A 19,903-nucleotide genomic window follows, 5' to 3' on the forward strand; every position below is an offset into this window, starting at 1 on the left:
ATCAGGCAGATTTATTTTTCTTGATAATCACACCTCTAGGATACATGTAGATTACTAAAAACCTGACACTCAGAGCAGCCTATGCCTTTCAGTATTTTAATCAGGGCCAATATGGCCAATATTCCACAAAATAATGAGAAAAACACTTTTATTTAGGACACACAAAGAAAACTATGTCTAAAAAATGTCTAAATAAATAAAAAAAAATTAGTGCAAAATAGGTACTTAGTAAAGTTTGCAAGCAAAATAAAAACTATATAATGTAGTGCGCACACCATACCTAGCTTTAGTTTGAGTGCAGGTAGTTTCACACTTTCTGTGGACACTTTTGGGTCATTTACTGATATTATTTGGTTTGAAGCATCATTTAAATTGCAGGTATTGTTTTGTTTTGGGAAAGGTCCTTTTTTAACACTTTGAGGAATCAGTGGCAATGATGAGGTCATGTGATTTACTCAGAGACCTGAGAGTTATAATGGAAGAATAAAACAAGGAACTTTGAAGTAGATCTTACTTATTAGGTGTTTTCTCAATGGATTTCTTGTAGATGCTTTAACGCACTGGGATGTTATCCCCTATTTTTAGAAAGAGTAAGTTCCGCCCTTTCTAACCATATATGCATTATATTTATATGTGAAGGGATTTCTGAGTAATTAAGCTGAGAACACAAGGTGTGATTTTGCACGTAACATTTGTCCATAGGGTTCTAAGGGTTAATGGCACATAGAAACCTACAGAAAAAAAACAGGTGATACCTGATCCATTAGAAATGCCTGGATTGGACCTGATCCTGATCCACAGTTTGGAACATCAGACCAAACATAGAGAACCAGTTGGGTGTCTCAGATCAAAAAGTACTACAATATGTGCTGTGCCCTGTGAAGATATCTTTATGCATTACATCATTTCCACATCATCCACTCCTAATATTCAGGCTCAGAACTGCTGGTCCAATACAATCTCCTCTACTGGAGTCCTGTAGGGCAGGTAGAAACACCAGCTCGTGAGTGGCACTCAACAGGCAGCCTCTTTAAGACTAGGCATGCCAAACCCTGGTGTGACGGGAACTCTGCTAATGCATGCCATTAAAGTCACCGCATTTCCCACCAACTCTTCGGACGCTGGGCTGCCGCACCCACCCCTCCGCCCACCAGGGAGCAGGGCTGGCAGTTCAAATGCCATGGGGGTGCCTTCAATCTGTATGTAAATTTTGGTGGGGATTAGGCGTGCTCTCAATGAGTTGGAGCAGAACACTGGCGGCCGTGATCTCAGCACAAACACAGAGAAGAAAAACAGACTCTCTCTCTCTCTCTTTTTCTCTATTTCTCTCTTTTTCTTCATCTCTGTGTCTCAGACCAGCCCCTAGACGCAAACATGGAGGCGGTAATGGCTTTTACCTCGGGACTCCGGAGTGTGTCTTCACTGAAACCTCACACTGCAGAGCAGAGCCGGGGTAATGAAGCGAGAGGCACTGTCTGCGGGCCCAAGGGTGACCACAGGTCAGTGCTGTTGGACATGAAGTCAGGGGTCAGGATGATGTTACAGGTCTGGAGGTGAAGCAGTGCTGAAGCAGCTCAGCTGACAGAGATGGACAGATCTCAGACAGGTGACTGGAAAACAAACAGTGACCAAGATAACCCTGGAGTAACACCTGATTCTGGGCAATATATCTTCCTCTTTGTTTCTACATCCATTTTCAGTTTGTTCAGCTTCACTGATATAGGACCACTTTATAGATAGATCTACACTGTTAGTTTGGACAAATCATAGACTGTGTATAGCTGGACAGAGCATTGTCTCTCAAAATTGAAGCCACCACAGGTCGAGCGCCCCCTGCTGTTCGGCTGCAGAAAGCTGTGTAACCCCACCCATCCCCATAGGTTTCAATGGCAAAACAGACAACTTTCAATCACGTTTTTTTTCTAATATTCTGTAATTCTACCTCCATTATTTAAATGCAACAGCTAGTGTAACCTCTGCTTATATTGTACAGTTTTTATATCCCCACAGAATTCGTTTTTTTAAAACGTTATTCAGCTCTATTCAAAAAGGTGTGGTTATTGTAAAAGGGCTGGGTTACACCTAGCCGGGGTGGGACCAATGACTGTATGGGTGGGACCAATAACAGACCATCAGCAAAACCTGCATCATGCAGCCATCAGGGGCGGGTTTATGCAAATTAGTAGGCTGTCTCTCCACAGTCTTTTTTCCTCCTCTGGTCTACTCTCTTCAGGATCGCCAACATGGCAGAAGATTTTGGCTTCATTTTCATTGAATGAATGGGAACGGTGACACGGCGTCCATCTTTTTTACAGTCTCTGGGACAAATTAAGTCTGTTTGGTAACACTTTCTATGAATGTCATTTCTATTAGACTATATAAACACATTCATTTTATATTATAATGCATTCATAAGGCATTACAAACATTGCTATAAATATGTATAAAATGCATAACCAATTATAGCCATGTTTATTATGCATTATGACTTGTGATTATAATACGTATGATAGTATACATACCTATTATACATATTCGGTAACACTTCCTATGAACCCTGTAATCATAATGCATTCATAATGCATAATACCTTATAATGACTGTAATAAGCCTATATAATAACTCATAAGTACTTACAGCGACTTTCATAACACATTAAAAAACTACAAGTATAAGGGTTTAAAAGAAAGGGCTTATAATGCCTTATAATATTTGTTCATAAGAACATTGTACAAGAACATTGTACAATTATACTGTTATAATACATTATAAGTGACTATAACTAATATTATATTATTATTAAATTAAAGTATAATTCATGAGAGGGAAAATATTTAGTGTATTATACAAATTATTTTTTAGTCACAATGCATAATTCTGCTAGCTGTAACTGAGTTTCTTGGTATTGACGAATAATGTATGTTATAAACGCAGCTGTTAATGCATTATGATCACAATTCATAATGCGTACTAAACAAAGCTATGATGGGTTATACAAGTTTATAAATATGTTTATAATGTCTTATCAATGCATTATAATGTGTTATGTGAGTATGTTCATTGAGTCTTATATAGATGACATGCAAAGAAAGTGTTACCGGTAAAGTCTGTTTTATATAAAATTTGGATATTTACAAACAGAACAAACTATTTTAAATGAGGTGGTCACATTTGAATCAGTTCATAACAACCAAGTTTAGTCTGTTGCCATTGGCAGTGTCAGGTTGCAGCAAGGGAGATATGGAGGCGGACGCAAATGCAAGTATTTATATATATATATATATATATATATATATATATATATATATATATATATATATTTAATGAAACAGAAATAAACCAAAGAAATAAACACATACAGAATAAACAAACAGGACTGGCTAACAAAAACAAGAAATAAACTAAAACAACCTAACCAGTGTAAAAATGTACAAGAACTGACAAGGCAACACAGAAACAAAGGGGCTATACTGTATATCGACGCTGTCTTATGAAAAACACTTCTCCCTGTTTGTCGATTTTTAGTTTTTCTACATAATTCGAACAGAAAACCTGTCCCTTACACTGTGACAAAATTTTTCGATGAACGGACCATTAGAAACTCTTCAAAATGACCTGAAATAAACTCTTTTTACACTGACTTTATTTTCTCTTTCCTGTAAAGTTGCTGTTTCGGAGATGTGTTTTTCATTGGACAGCGATGATATACGGAAGTAGACAGGAAACAACAAACACCTGGGGACAGATAATGAGGGGGCGGAGTTACAAATGAACACAGGTGGAAGCACTAAAGACAGGGGCGGAGACAAGGAGAAAAGAGAGCCACGTGCAAGAAAGCACATGACTAGTAAATCAGACAGAGAAAAGATAGAAACACAGAGATAAATCAGAAAAGACAAGAAAAAGGACGAGAACGTGATGGGCAGCTTCTTTTTTAATTGGCTTCATTGGCACAATCTATTTGCATACTAGGTGTGTCCCCCAGTTTCCGACATCTAGCTAGGTACTTTTCTAGATCATATCTAAATTTCTATAAGTATTTCAACTCTGTATTTTATTTAAGTGAAATCAAAGAGAAGACTAAATACAAATTATACAAAGTAGAAAAAATATTATGCAAAGCAATTGATATAACAAAAAACAAATAAAAATAAATAAATAAAATAAAATGTACTTACAATTTAGGCATAATAACAAAGTTTTTAGTCTAATAAACTCAAGTTTTCAGTAAACATTACTTAAAAAGGGCAACTAGTTTCCTCAAATAATTTAAGTAAGTTCAGCTTAGCCAGGCTGACAGTGTATAATCACAGACTGCAGTCCTATATCTGTTTCTCTGCATACTTTATTACGATAGTCTGTAGAAATCTGCATCAGCATCTGTGTCTAGAATGATAGCCAGAGCTGTACATCACTCTACAGACAGCAAGAAACATATGGATGAATTTGAAGATGTAAGTGTTGAAGTAATAAATGTAAACAGATAATTGCAGTATATTATCACTTTATACCTTCTTGGTTTTCCGAGAAGCTCAATGAATGAAAATAAAATGCCATCTGGTGTCTAGCTTACAGTTATTTAGTTTAGACTGACTGTGTTAGTTGTTCTTGGATAAAGCAACTGCAGTTATGAATATGATTACAATCCATGGCGTTTGGCATTTGGGGGCCTCAGAGTGTTCTTTAAGATGTGTTTTTTTAAAAGCAAAACAACAGGTAGGTATAAAGCTTCATATTGTTTTAGAACATTGTACTACTGGACATAAAGAAATATGATTATGATGGTTAGTATTCAAGACCGCTAGAGCCGAGTCCATGTCAAGACCAAGACCAGGCCATGTCAAGTCCAAGTCAAGAACGAGACTTTTAGTAGCTGTGTCAACAGAATCAAATTCCATACATTTTTATTGAAAAATGTGAAAAGATTTACAATTTAAATTTTAACTTCTGAGCTTGTTGCTGAGGTTATCTTAGCAATGTTGTTTTAGCTAGCTTGTCCCTAAGGTTAGCCAGATTGCTGCTAAGGTTAGCTGGCTTAAGTTCTCTCCCTGGTAATATTAGATGTTAGCTAGATCATTGCTAACATTATTTCTCTCCCTCCGGTAACATTAGTATGTTAGCTAGCTCGCCACTAAGATAAGCTAGCTCGTCGCTAGCTTTAATTCACTCCACGGTAACATTACAATGTTAGCTAGCTTGTCGCTAAGGTAAGCTAGCTCGTCGCTAAGATTTTAGGCACACAGAGAAAGGACTGATTCTGTCTGTTCGAATGAATTGTTGATGTTCAGTAATGATAGAAAAAGTTCAGTTTCTTATAAACTTCACAAACATTAGAATGTTAGCTAGCTTGCCGTTAAGGTAAGCTAGCTTATTGCTAAGGTTACCTAGCTCTTCGGTAGCTTTAGTTCACTCCACGGTAACATTAGAATGTTAGCTAGCTTGTTGCTAAGGTAAGCTAGCTCGTCGCGAAGGTAAGCTAGCTCGTCGCTAAGATTTTAGGCACACAGAGAAAGGACTGATTCTGTCTGTTCGAATGAATTGTTGATGTTCAGTAATGATAGAAAAAGTTCAGTTTCTTATAAACTTCACAAAGTTTATTGCTAAGGTTACCTAGCTCTTCGCTAGCTTTAGTTCACTCCACGGTAACATTAGAATGTTAGCTAGCTTGCCGTTAAGGTAAGCTAGCTCGTCGCTAAGGTTTTAGGCACACAGAGAAAGGACTGATTCTGTCTGTTTGAATGAATTGTTGATGTCCAGTAATGATTGAAAAAGTTCAGTTTTTTAATAACCTCACCTTAGACAGAAGACACAGACTCGGCCGCTCTCGTGTCTCCAAATCCTTCTCACCTCAAGACCGAGACCGGACTTGAGTACTACAACACTAATGTTAGTTTTAATAAATGTAAATCGTACTCTTCTCTGCATCTTTTCCATTGACAAGTATCTTAAGCAATAAATCCATTAGTCTGCATTTCAGTGTCAAAAGGTCAGTGATGCACAGTGATGGTTGTGATAGTTGTGATAATGTATTTACTAATAAATGTCAAAATAGATAGCTTCATCATATGTTTATTTTCTGCTAAAGATTCTATTTTGTGTCCATATGGCAAAGGTTGTGATTTGCTTGAACTGTTGGCTACACTGCCCCCACAATTTCCAGTAATACTGCATCAATCTATTTGTATCTGAAAGCTTTCAAAGAAATGCACAAAAAAAATGAATTAAACCCCTCAGGCTCATTGTATATCCATATTTGATGGTGAGCATAAATGAGCCTTTCATTAACTCTCCAGCTGGCCTTCCTCACTGACAGATGTTATTATCCGGTTCTAATCTGCTAGGTTGTCAGATAAAACTGACACTGTAATTAACCAGGTAACCAAAGCCCAGTGTCTTCTACAAAATTGTCTAGATTTCACAGGCACGTTGCGATGCTCATTGCTACTTACACCCCACCAGCAGTCTCTTTTGACACCTGCCACCTGTAACGATTAAATAGCATTGATGCTTATGAATATACAGTAAGTACGCTGACGGGTGGGGTGGTCTGGAAGTGAGGTGTTCAAGTAAATTTCTGGTGTATTGCTATCTTGGCAACAAAAAACACAGGTGTGCCACTAACTGGATAAATATAAGCTATAAGGCACAATTTAATTTAATCCTTAAATTTTTTCCAATTTTTTTTATAATCCGGTAAGGAGCAGTAAAGCCACTCCGCTGAAGCACAGCGTTAAACAGGAGTTTCAATATAGTTCTCCCGAACCAAGCCTGGAGCAGTATTAGCATTATCTACTAGCCGCATTAAGCGCTAGCTTTTTTGCCGTTCAGAGGTGAATATTATTGAACTGTAGTCTGCATGTTTACAGTGTTAAAACAAGCTACGTGGCACAAACAGCTAGCTAACATCGCCCTGGCTAATCAGGAAACTCAGGGTTCCTCAGTGTAGCTCTGTCAGGCAGCTTTAGCAGTTAACAGCAGCTAGCGCTAACGATTAGCTGCTAATGCTAATGCTGCGATTTTCAGTGGAAACCTGAAAATCTAAGCTCACCCAAATAATTTGTGTAGATTAATATCCAGTGCCCAATTTATATTTTTACTTGTTACAGTTTTGTTTACGTAGCTTAGCTTAGCTTTGCAGGTCTCACCACCCAGCATGGTTTTCTAACTTTGATTTCTAACTAAATGCAACAATATTCATTATTCCAAATTTAACATCTGTCCAACTTTTCTGTCTGATGTCAAACTGACATCCAGTGTTTCCTGGGTTTATTATCCTATGTGATACCACTATGTATTCAGAATAATATTGAAATATATATCAGTATCATCCAATACCTGCAACCTGTTCTACTGCAGCCGCTCCCTGTGCTGGTCCTGGAGCACCCCTGCTCTCACACACCTGATAAAATTCAACATGAGCTTGTTGACTAGCCAATTAGTTTGATGAGGTGTATAAGAGCCGGGGAAACACCAGAACTCACAAGGCAAGGGGTCTCCAGGGGGTTAGTTCATTAAGCAGAATTTCTCAGTAAAAAAGATCATTTAAGCTGAAAGTGAAGACTGCCCTACAGGAATGCCCATTACTGCTCCTTCTATTGACTTAGACTTAAGTTGTCTGAATAAATGGGAACTTCTTCTGTGTGTTAAAAAAAAAAATAAACTACTGATCTAGGAACAGCAATGGGCTGTGAATCTGATGCTTTGCATAGCAGTTTCTTCTTTATTTGGTATTACTTTAAAATAAGGCTATATTTTATGTTTGTGTTGTAGCTGCTTATTATTGGTTTATAAAGTATTTACGATCGAATTAATAACATTAATAAACTCCTTTGTAAACTATTTATAACCCCTTTATAAAGGAGCCTAATTTTAAAGTGGTACCTTATTTGGTACCACTTTAAAATAAGGCTCCTTTGTAAAGGGTTTATAAATAGTCTATGAATGAGTTTATTAATGGTTAATAAACAGGTTGTAAATACTTTATGCACCATTAATAAATAGTTACAACACATTACAAAACGTATTCTCCTTTGTTTTTTCCATCAGTCAGCATTAGCACACTTAATAAAATGAATAAAAAAGAAAGTCAGTTTAGTTATTTTATGTTATTTTATGTTAATATACACCACACTATGATTATTGGATAAATAATTAATCTGTGTCATTGAAGTAATTAACAGATATGTTATTAACAGATAAGTTAATGAATGCCTGATGACTGATGGAACAGACAAAGTAAGATAAGCATCTAGTAAGACCTGAGGTTTAAATAAACATGAAATTATTATTTTTCAAATGACAGGCCATTGTTATCCTTTCTATGTATGTGTTATAGTTGCTTATTAATGGTTTATAAAGTATTTACAACCTAATTAATAACATTAATAACCTCCTCTGTTTATTAAACTATTTATAAACTCTTTATGAAGGAGCCTTTTCTTAAAGTAGTACCAAATAAGGTACTACTACAAATAATGCTGACTGATGATTTGTAAACTATTTATAAACCCTTTATGAAGGAGCCTTATTTTAAAGTGGTAGCCTTTATTTTACATTATAAAGAGAATTTCAAATGTTTTTGTGTTCAGTATCCAGTGTTCCTGCATGGAAATGTGCAGGTAAAGTGGAGAAACATGAGAAAAAAAGTAGATTCATTCTACACTTCCTTTCTCTTCTTCACACATACACACACACACAGACGCACACACACACACGCTCAAACAAGCGTCATGTGTAATCACAGATCTAGCTCCATGTAATGAACGTAATGAATGTTTCAGCCAGGCTCTCCAGAGGCTGACCCTGCAGTCTTGTGTTCTTCATTAATGCCCAGCGGCTAATGAAATCAATGAGGCAGGCCTCACCGGTCATGCCCTAGCTGTTAGCAAACTCTCAGTAGCTTTGAAATCATCAATGGCGGCAAACATAATCCAATGACCGTGATCTCCGTGAAGCTACGACCACATCACATGACCTGTCTTAAGATATCATGTGACTTAAGGAAACTACACTGAGCCAACGCAATGCCAGAGATTCACTCCCAAAGGTTTGGACACTTTGTTTTATACTGCCAGTGTTTTTTTTGAGGAGATAAAAATATTTAATAACACTGCCATTTATATTTCATATTATAGGACACCTTGGACACAGAAGGTATTGTGGAGTCCATGCATTTATGGCTGGCTGTGAGAATTAGATTGCATTCAGCAATAAGGGCATTAGTGTGGTCAACCTAACAGTACTGAATGTAGCTCCATCACTCTAGAGAGCACATTACCATTGTTTCAAAGCTTGGTAATGGTAATTGGGGGGTTTATACTCTTTGGCAGGCCTCTGTCAAAGTCTGTCAACTGAGCAACATGTTTTTAAATGTGTTGTAGAGGCAAGTCTAGCTATCAGCAAGAGGTTTCTCTCACCAAGAGGTGCACTACCCAAAAGTAACCTCTAAATGCCTTCTTACAGGGCATCTGGGGCAGTACTGTTAAAGCCCTCTTATGGCAAGACCCATTGCCCTCTCTTACATCTGACAAATATATATTTTCACACCTTGTGCCTGTGTTGTTTAAATAGAAAAGACACATACAAATACATATCTATGCTCATAGGCATAGTGGTCTGGAAGTGAGGTGTGTTCAGGTAAGTTTCTGGCGTATTGCTATCTTGCTATTAGAAACCACAGGTGCGCCACTAACCTTTTTGAACCCTGACAACAGTCATAAGTCAGATGTTCATTCCTGTCTTGACAACGCAGTATTAGTACATGCCTTTTGCTTGTTTCGAGCCACGCAAGGCATATTTTTTGCATCCTCACAATAGCAAAGAAACACTCACTCATGCCCTAAATCAAATAGCGCAGTGCATGGTTGATCGCTCGCCTACTTATCGCTAAAATAGGGCCCCCAGTGTCTAATCAAACCACTGCTGCATTAATTGATACAGTATACCTCCCTGAGACATATCTGAATGCTGAGATCTGCAGCAATCTGGACCTCATTATTATTATTATTTTTTATCAGTGAATGCAGATTTGTTACCATGTATGTACATTAACATTAATACAGCTTTTATTCCCTACTTAATTTCTAATTAAATGTCCTAATTAAAAAGTAATTTGATAGAAAATCAACCATCAAAATATGCCTGCAACAACAACCCCAAGTATCCCTAATTAAACATGCAGATACATCTAAAAAAAGTATATCATTGAAAAGTTATTTGTTTTAGTAATTCAGTTTAAAATGTGTAACTCATCGTCTTTTTTAAGTGTTTTTTTTTCTTTTAATGTTGATCATTATGGCTTACAGCCAAAGAAAACCCAATAATCAGTATGTCAGAAAATTAGAATATTATATAAGACCAATTGGTGCTTTTCTGTGGACTGCAGTGTGGGCAGTGTGCCAAGTCCTGCTGGAAAATGAAATCCCCAAACCAGAAACACTATTTTCACCAATGTTTTATTTTTCTGCATTGTGCAATTCAACTCAAAACATCACCAATTTGCTCCCTCTCTCACCCTTACCCCAGTGTCCTGCTGACTCAATACGTGGTCAGTGGTCTGGCCTTTTTCCCTCACACACCTCCTTCTTAGCTCAGCTGAAGAGGGAAAAAACAGTGCTTCCTCTTTCACAGGAGAGATGAGAGAAAATTTCGCTTCCTGCTCATCAAGTGACATGACGATGAATGGAAATGAAATGGGGAAATGTGTACCAGCTCAAAGGAGAGTGCATATGAACCCAAACGCACATACCCTCGCAATCGCACAAGAGACACGACAACAAAGCGCAAACAACCCGCCAATTAATAAAAAAAACGTAAGCGTCAAAAGACGTGTTGGCTGGGGCACAGCTGTCATCGGGCATGTTAGACTACTCTGCTGAGATATACTGTGGCCTGCAAAGCAATACAATCAGAGATAATAGGTTTTAAAGGGCAAACACTTTGTCTGCTGATTTTATGATGCCTCTCTGAGTGAAATGAATACTCTAATAAGCACCTGATGCCATGTGAAATGGTTCAGAGAAATTGCTAGGTAAACTCATAGGTCAAAACTGCAGGAAACCCAGCACACACCCACAAACATGTGTATACCTACGTATACATACACAGTACATACTACCGTCAGTGATCATTCTATACCATACTATAAAACTGTGCCCTGCAAACACACCCATTACCAAAAAGCATTTTTGCACAGAAAAGCAATCAACCGACAGGAATGAAACTTGGTGGATAGATGTACAATGTCGTTAGATGCCAGATCACCTTTTTGTTTTAATTAGAGACACTTTGACAGCTCTGTGTTACGTTAATAAGCTCCCACAACCAGTGGTTCTACATTCTTGAGGGTGTACGCACACTAAGCAACTAAGTTTAGTTGAATCGCGTTTAGTTTAGTGGAGCTAAACGGTTTTGCCCCCTCCCCATTCCACCGCCAGCCTGCACTGTGCTCTGCGTTTAAACAATCCGTGCCCGAGCACACTTAAGTTGTCACGCACTGCTCAGTGGGCTCAGTGGGCTTGCCGGTGTTGTGACAAAAAGCCATGAAAAGCACCCTCTCTCCGGTGCGCATACGCACTATTTTCTTGATAAAAGCAAAAATGATTCCATTTGAACTTACTTAGAAATACGCGCCAAAAGTCACAGTTAACTTAGTCACGGTTACGTACTTAGTGGCTTTTCTGGTGGGGTGCTGAATCCAGCACAACACCGCCTTGGGCAAGGAACGTTTATACCCTAGTGAAAAAAACGTTTTTGTACTTATTATACTTTAATTGTATAAAAATAGTACAAAAGTATTACTTAAATTGTGCTGAGTGTACTTAACTGTACTAAAATGAAACTATTTTAAATAAACTTAAGTAACATTTAAACATATTACTTAATGTATGTAACCCCATATTTTAAATGTGCTTACAGTAAAATTATAATACAAGTAATGAGTGTTACAACTGTATCACTAGTATACACTGAGTAAATTAGAAATGTACTAAGAATTGATGTTAAATATATGTAATCTATTTACATTAGAGTACAAATATGCTTCCTGTTCCTGTCTTTTGTAAGTAGCACACTTCTAGTACACTTCGTTGGGTATGAAAATATATTTTAATATAATGTACTACAATTTTTTGTGTTAAAAATGTATTTAAATTTTTTTTAAATGTAGTAATTTAATTTAGTTCTTAAAAGTTACATGATACATTGTACATTAAATGAACTACTGTAACATTTGTTTTTAACACACTTTGCTAAAAATGTACAAAATAATTTTTGGAAATAAGTATTTTAGAAGTATATTAAATTACATGAAACTAAAAGTGTACTTCATAGCACATTTGTTGAAAGCATAATATTAATGTACTTTTAATATATTTTAAGTAAGTACATACATCTGTTTATGTTTATTCACAGCATACTTAGACATTTCTCAATATGTTTTAAGTACAATAAAGTTTTTTTTTTTTTTTCATCAGGGCACTGCATGCGTACCGTGCTTGAGTCCAAGTGAATGGTTCAGTGTATGATTTGGAGCGATCACACTAATCAAATAAGCTGTGCTTTGGAAGGTAACCATGCCCGGGCGTGGCAAGGACTGTCTAGTGTGAGTACACCCTGAATGTACACTCCTGAGCCCAGTTCCAAAAGAACAGTGCTGGTCCGCATGCTGCTCATGTCTTAAGAGCTGACCTTCAAAAAATATTCAAGTTGCATGGGATGGATTATCACAGGACTGTATTCCTAAATGCTTATTAAGTAGCTCAATTAATATTGCATGTCCCATATCAGTTTAAAACTTGAATCATTTATTATTCTTGGTAACCTTTATTTTCCTTTTATTTTTGAATACAATCTGAATATGACACTAACTACTTTTGCAACAATTTCTTTGACAACAAAAGTATCATACTATGAAAATGTCCCCTGCACATATATTCCACGTACAATTAATATGATCTGTAACCTTCCACATAAGCAGAGTTCACAGCTCTTATCACAAGGCAGAGTTCATGGCATTTTTTTCATTAGTCTCATGATGTTCACTTCTCTGTCACTCTGACATGCATGACATCAATTTCTGTGTAAAAAGTAAATCTGAGCTGTGTGAAAAGGCATTTTGAAAAGGAAGAGGAAGAGTCACGAGCTGCAGCAGGAAGCCACACATTTCAGCCCTCACTCACCGCAGGAACCAGTAGCTTATTGACCTCCTCCACGGCCCGCTTCAGCTTGATCTCGGCACGGTTCTGAGCGTCTTCTACTGTAATCAGGACATGCAGGTCTTCATTTAGGTGCTCCCAGTTTGGCTTTCCTCGGTTCTGCTCCTCCTGGAAATAAAAACAGTGCAGACAATGATAAAACTTTACTTAAAAAAACCTTAAAACTATATTCACTCACAATGATATATACTGATTTTGTCAGTCCTGATGCTGTCAGTCTGCCCCTTCAGTACAATTCCACTAAAGCTCAATTTCCCAGCATTCTCAGCACATGGACTACAATGACTACAATGGACTACATGGACTACAATGACTACAATAGACTACATGGACTACAATGACTACGTTACACTGCAGCGTTAATCCTCACCTACATTCTGATTGTTCATTACCCACACCCGTGTTCACCTGTATAAATAGCCCACTGTTTCCTTTGCTCCTCGCCGAGTATTATCTAGTTTTCTAGCTCTGTTATGACACGCTTTCCTAGCTGTCTTGCCTTCTTGTTATTGTCCATTTTCTGCCCTTAGTTTACTCTCTTGTCTAGCCCTCTAGTTCTTATGTTGATCTTTAGTTACCGACCTTGCTTTTTTCTCTTTGACTGCTCTCTTGCCTAATCTCTGTATTCTTTATTGTTAACTGTGTTCTGGCTCACTACGTTCTGGTATGTTGTCTTTTTATTGCTGCCCTGTTGTTTACTAGTTGTACATTGTGCACCAATCCCTATGGAATCTGTGTTAACAATAAGACAGTGTTTTATAATCAGCACTTGTCTCACCTTGTCTTGGCCCTGGTGACAAATTTGATGTTTTAGTAATAATAACAAGTAGCTATGGTCATTTTTGATGCTTCTGGGCTTAGTTAACAGTGGCTATAGTATAGTCAACATCTAACTAATATCAGTTTACATGGTAGTTTACTTCTTATCTTGCATACATTAGCTTGGCTAGCTAGGAAATGTCCACCTAATATGAGCTAGAGAAGTTTACATCTAGTTAACATAAACTAGAATTGTTAACATCTTGCTAGAGTAGTTAACATCTAGATTACAGAATCTTACAGCACTTCAGAAAATAGATCATTATACTGAACGTAAAACATGGTGGTGGTAGTGTGATGGCCGTCTGTTTGTGACCTCAAGCTTAGGTATACTTGGGTTCTGCAGCAGGACAATGATCCAAAGCACCCCAAGGAAATAAGAAAATAAATAGAGAGTTTGAAGCGGCCTAATGAAAGTCTGATTGAGATCTTAAACAAGATGTTCATGCACAAGAACCCTCCAATGTGGCTGAATGAAAAAATTCTCTGGACAGAAGAGTGGAACAAAATTCTGCCTCAGAGATGTAAAAGATGCAAATACTTTTTACATGTAAAGCAGTGCAATGCAACAGTTAGTAACATATTTGTAGTAACAAAATCACATTATAAAATAATTAATAATAATAAAGATGGTTTGCTTATGCTAACCATACACTAGACGACTTTGAAAACACTGAAAAATCTTTTAATAGACTAAAGTCTGACACCCTCTCACATTTAAAGACAAGTCACAGACGTTTTACTCACAGACTTTTTACTCACAGACTTTTTACTCACAGACTTTTTACTCAGTCTTTTTACTCACAGTTTTTTTACTCACAGATGTTTTACTCACAGACTTTTTACTCACAGACTTTTTTACTCAGTCTTTTTACTCACAGTCTTTTTACTCACAAACTTTTTACTCACAGACTTTTTACTCACAGACTTTTTACTCACAGACTTTTTACTCACAGTCTTTTTACTCAAAGACTTTTTACTCACAGACTGTTTACTCACATACTTTTTACTCACAGTCTTTTTTACTCACAGACTTTTTACTCACAGTCTTTTTACTCAAAGACTTTTTACTCACAGACTTTTTACTCACATACTTTTTACTCACAGTCTTTTTACTCACAGACTTTTTACTCACAGACTTTTTATTCACAGTCTTTTTACTCACAGACGTTTTACTCACAGACTTTTTACTCACAGACGTTTTACTCACAGACTTTTTATTCACAGTCTTTTTACTCACAGACGTTTTACTCACAGACTTTTTACTCACAGACGTTTTACTCACAGACTTTTTATTCACAGTCTTTTTACTCACAGACGTTTTACTCACAGACTTTTTATTCACAGTCTTTTTACTCACAGACGTTTTACTCAGACTTTTTACTCACAGTCTTTTTACTCACATACTTTTTACTCACAGACTTTTTACTCACAGACTTTTTACTCACAAACTAAGATTTTGCAAAGACGGGGGACCTTGCAGGGTCTTTATTTGCAACTGGATTCTTTCTGAGATTATTTCCCATCATGCTTCTGGTGGAGTTTAAAAGGAAGAGAATCTGTTTAATAATGCACAAAAAAAATATGCATAAAATTTACTTTAAAAAAAGTTTTGCAACTTTCTGCATTTGCTTTTTTTAAGTTAATTTAATTTCAGATACATTTAAGTAATTTCAACTCGGTTTCAAGACTTAAATGTTACATAGAGTAAATAAGTCAACTGAACTTCAATTTCTGCATACAATATTACCTAATTACAATTACTTAATTTATACAATATTACTCAAATAAATTATGATACAATGAAATTAAAATATTTTTATTTAAAACACATATCACACTGTCTCAACACTGGGATGTAATACATTCTTTATAGTATACTAAAAAGAATGTATTACATGCCATTCATGTGTTGAAACAGTGAGACCTGGTCTGTTTACAAAATAAATCTTTGAGATTATATTAATATTTGAATTTTTTTTTTAAATTATAAATTATTTGAGCAATATTGTATAAATTAAGTAACTGTAATTAGGTAATATTGTATGCAGAAATGAAGTAATTAAGTTTACTAAAAGAAAGGATTGATTCAGCAAAAATAAATGAAGTAAAGTTTAATAAAAGAAAGGATTGACTGAAGATCAGTTCTCTTATTTACTCTATGTAACATTTAAGTCTTGAAATCGAGTTGAAGTTACTTAAATTTATCTGAAATTTAATTTAATAAAAAAACGAATGCAGAAAGTTGCGAAACTTCACTCTTAATTTCTTTCAGTGTAGGAACCGATTCCTGATACCAGTATCAGCATTCATGCATCTCTATCCCAAACCATCACTGAGAAAATGGCTAATATCATCAACCTCCATGAACACTGTCAGTGAATTAGAATGAGTTTCTGACTCAGTCTGACCTTATTCTTAAATCACGTGAAAGGGGAATAGAGCATATCTGCCACGAATCAAAATGAGTCTCAGAGCAGTTCAAATCTGAGCGTGGCATCCTCACTGTCAAAACTTCAGCATTAAGAATTCCACTTCGCCTCCAGCTCTTGTTGTGCGATACGTTGCTGTGTTTTCACTTCTCCAACAAAGAGCACAACCAACAAGGGCAAAGCAGGAGAGGCTGAGAAAATCAACTTAAAACACCGCAGACAGAGGTGCTGCCACTCTGATCTGCCGCATGCTACCAGAGGTGTCATGAGGTAATGCGCTGCTTTATAAAAGGAGATTCATGAAATAGCAACAGACTCTCAAGACAAACAGTGGCAGAGGCTTTCAGGGTAGTGGAGCACAGCAACAAAGCACACTACAGCTGCAGCGCTGTACATAAAACTCAAATAGATACGCAACACACAGCTGATTTACAACCGCAACTCAACTCAGCTCCCAAAACAGCCGGCCTCCAACATCAACAGACACTGGCTGTTACCAGGCTGAATGTAGGTTGAGACACCGTTTGGTGTTTGGTATCCGCGTGTGTCTATCGTGTATCTATTTTAAACCAAAATTCAACATCTGTACATCTGTATCTGGTTGATGTCAAACCATTGTTGGTTTTTGACAGTAACTTTGACTTCCAGCCAAGGTTTATCATTTGTACAATGTTGGAGCTTAATGTCAATTAAATGTTTGTATTTGACAGATATGTGACTGTGATTGTTGTTTAACGCTTAATGTTGTAGCTCAATGCTGATTTTTGACACATCTTCAACTTCATATCTTCGACACATTTTCAACAAAAATATCGGTACAACTTTAGTTCTTGATGGCAAATCCGTTTTCGTTTTTGATAGATAGCGAATGTCACTTTGATTCCCAACCAACCAAACTAACATCTGTACAACACTGGAGCTTGATATCAACCTAATGACGTAGACCCAGCCAATTTAATTTCAAACTCCTAAATTCACCATCTATACAATGCTAGAGTCGAAGGTCTTTCTAATATCAAATTGATGTCCTGTTACTGCTGGTAGACTGAGACTCGTACATTATCTACAATCCTGTACTCACTAAGGAGAAAGTGCAGCTCTACAGCTTCTCTGCTTGGCTTTCTTTTTACTTTCCACTGTGAATAAAAAAAAAACCTTTAAGATATGATTTATGCAATAATCAGATATGCAAACAGTGCTCATTTTTTCTCCTAGTGCCAGCAAATGGGAAATTGATGGCAATCAGCGCTGCCGTCTGTGTTGCTGCATTTTTTGCGCCTGTTGATTTTCATTAGGGCTCCATTGTTGCCTCTTTTTTTTGGAGGGAGGTGGGGGGGAGGGGGGGTTGATGCGACCGGGGAAAATATTGCAGCATTAGCATCATCATATGCGCCTGATATGATTTATCATCTGATGCTGAGGTGGCACGCTTGTATTAGGTCACTTCCTTTTTTTTTTCCTGCTCTGTGTTTTTTTCCCCCTTTGTTCGGCTGATTTACTTGGCTGTCCTTGGTTTTGACAAGCGCTAAAAATTGATCCTGTGTGCCTGGCTGTCACAGCCCAGCAGCCCACCCACGACCACCCAGTCAATATCACTCTGAAAAAAACAAAAAACAAAAAAAAACATGCAAAAAACACGCCCAGGAGGGTCCTCTAGTGTGTGTGTGTGTGTAAGTGTGTGTGTTTTCTTGTTGTTTTTTGTTATATTATTATTTTTGTTTTAGTTTTTGCTTGGAGGTTAATGACAGGCCTTGATGTAGGCCTATCTATCTGAGTGTCAGGGATGTACAAAAATAATGGCTATAGTAAAGTATTGTAATTAACATGCTTTAAATGAATGAATAAAAATACACTTTTATAGTACCTTTCTAGAAACCCAAGAACACTTTACACAACTTACACGTTTTTACACACAACCACTCATACTCAGCACTCACATAATGGTGAGAAGTGGCAGCCAATAGCGCACAGCATACTCTTAACCGGAAATGACCGTCTGTCTGGACGACTTTAACGTCTTTAAACTCTCACTCTTTCCCCCTCCGTTCTTTTATTTTACAATTAAAAATCAATTTCAAAAGTTTAAGTCTTAAGAAGAAAAAATGCAATTAATTAATTGTGTGATTAATACGTAATAATTTTTTTAAAATTATTTCAACGGTCCTAACGATTACAATATTATGGTTTGGAAAGCTTTATCGATTTTCAAAAACAGTATAAATTCTGAATTATTATTCTGAAGTTTACATGTAAAGATTGGTGGAAGACAGTGGTTTAATTTGTGTTGTGTTTAAACCCTGGGAACTAGAGGGCAGTATTGTATTTTTTTGGGCCCAATCTTTCACCCTGCACAAGGCGTGTTGCGATGCTCATTGCTATCTTACACCCCACATGCACAGTTTATTTTCACGCCTTTCACCTGCAAGGCTTAAATAGCAACAGCGCTTCTGAATATATGAAATGACTCAGGTACATTTCTGGCATATTGCTACCTTGGCAATAGAAAACATCGGTGCACCACTGATTGAAAATAACCTAGTCAGATGTCAACAGCCGAACGTTCACTGCTACCTTTTTACTTGTAAAAGAAAAGTGTATTAAGTATATTTTTTGAAAGTATACTTAACATTGACTTTTAAAAATTAAAATATGTATTTAAATACAAACTAAATGTACTGTTTTGGAACAACTTATGTCAACTTAAGTATCCCAGATAGCAAAAAGGATCTGGCCCGGATCCGGCACAATTCAAAACGGATCTGGCCCAGTGTCCTTTTGCACAGTGGGATATTTAAGTTGTAATTAAGCTATATTTAAATACAACATAAAAGCACAAAAAAACTTCTTTTGAGTGCTTTTTCGTACAACTTCTGCAAACTTAATATATTAAAGCACGTGTTTTTTGAAAACATTATTTTTAATACACTTGAAGCATATTGCTAATGTACTACTTTGCGTATTGATGCACATATTGTGTACACCTTAATGCTACTGGAAAAGAAAAACACTTCAAAGTGCACTTTATGCAGTATTTAATGCGACTCTTTATATATTATATCAACACAACATATAATTAAGGGCATATTGCCTAAAAATATATGTTATGGAAATACAGAGAAAGTATATTTAATGTGTATTTTCTAGGGGTGTGACGAGATCTCGACGTGATGATATTTTTCGTCCTGTCTCGCGGGGAAAAAAAATTGTTTAGTGTGGACTTTTTAAGCGGGATCTGCCAACACAGTAGGAGGACGTTCTGTTTGTGGTGTATGCAAACGTAGTATCAGCGCCCCCGGGGGCGCTGATTGGCTGTTTGGCTGTTTCTCTTGAGAAAAAAAAGAATATTTCGGGCTTTCATTTGGCGCTTCCTTCAGTGCAGCGCCCCTATGAGTCGCATAGGCTGCATACCCCCTTTTTAAGTTGTATGTCTGGCTGCAT

The 19,903-nt window shown here is 36.8% G+C and overlaps 1 protein-coding gene across 6 annotated transcripts in view; it reads right to left on the reverse strand.

The window, feature by feature from the left end:
* The window catches only part of LOC103026410 (protein quaking), a 192,855-nt gene that overhangs the window by 45,846 nt on the left and 127,106 nt on the right, over positions 1 to 19,903 (reverse strand). For all 6 annotated transcript variants that reach the window (XR_007439921.1, XM_049481001.1, XM_049481002.1 and 3 more), the window contains exon 4: positions 13,179 to 13,322. Coding sequence is in view for 5 of the 6 variants with exons in the window: in XM_049481001.1 (XP_049336958.1) it covers positions 13,179 to 13,322 (144 nt within the window). In the remaining variant the exon portion in view is untranslated. The remainder of the gene's footprint in view (positions 1 to 13,178; positions 13,323 to 19,903) is intronic.

This window comes from Astyanax mexicanus, chromosome 7, assembly GCF_023375975.1.
Source record: "Astyanax mexicanus isolate ESR-SI-001 chromosome 7, AstMex3_surface, whole genome shotgun sequence".
In the NCBI taxonomy this organism is placed as follows: Eukaryota; Metazoa; Chordata; class Actinopteri; order Characiformes; family Acestrorhamphidae; genus Astyanax; species Astyanax mexicanus.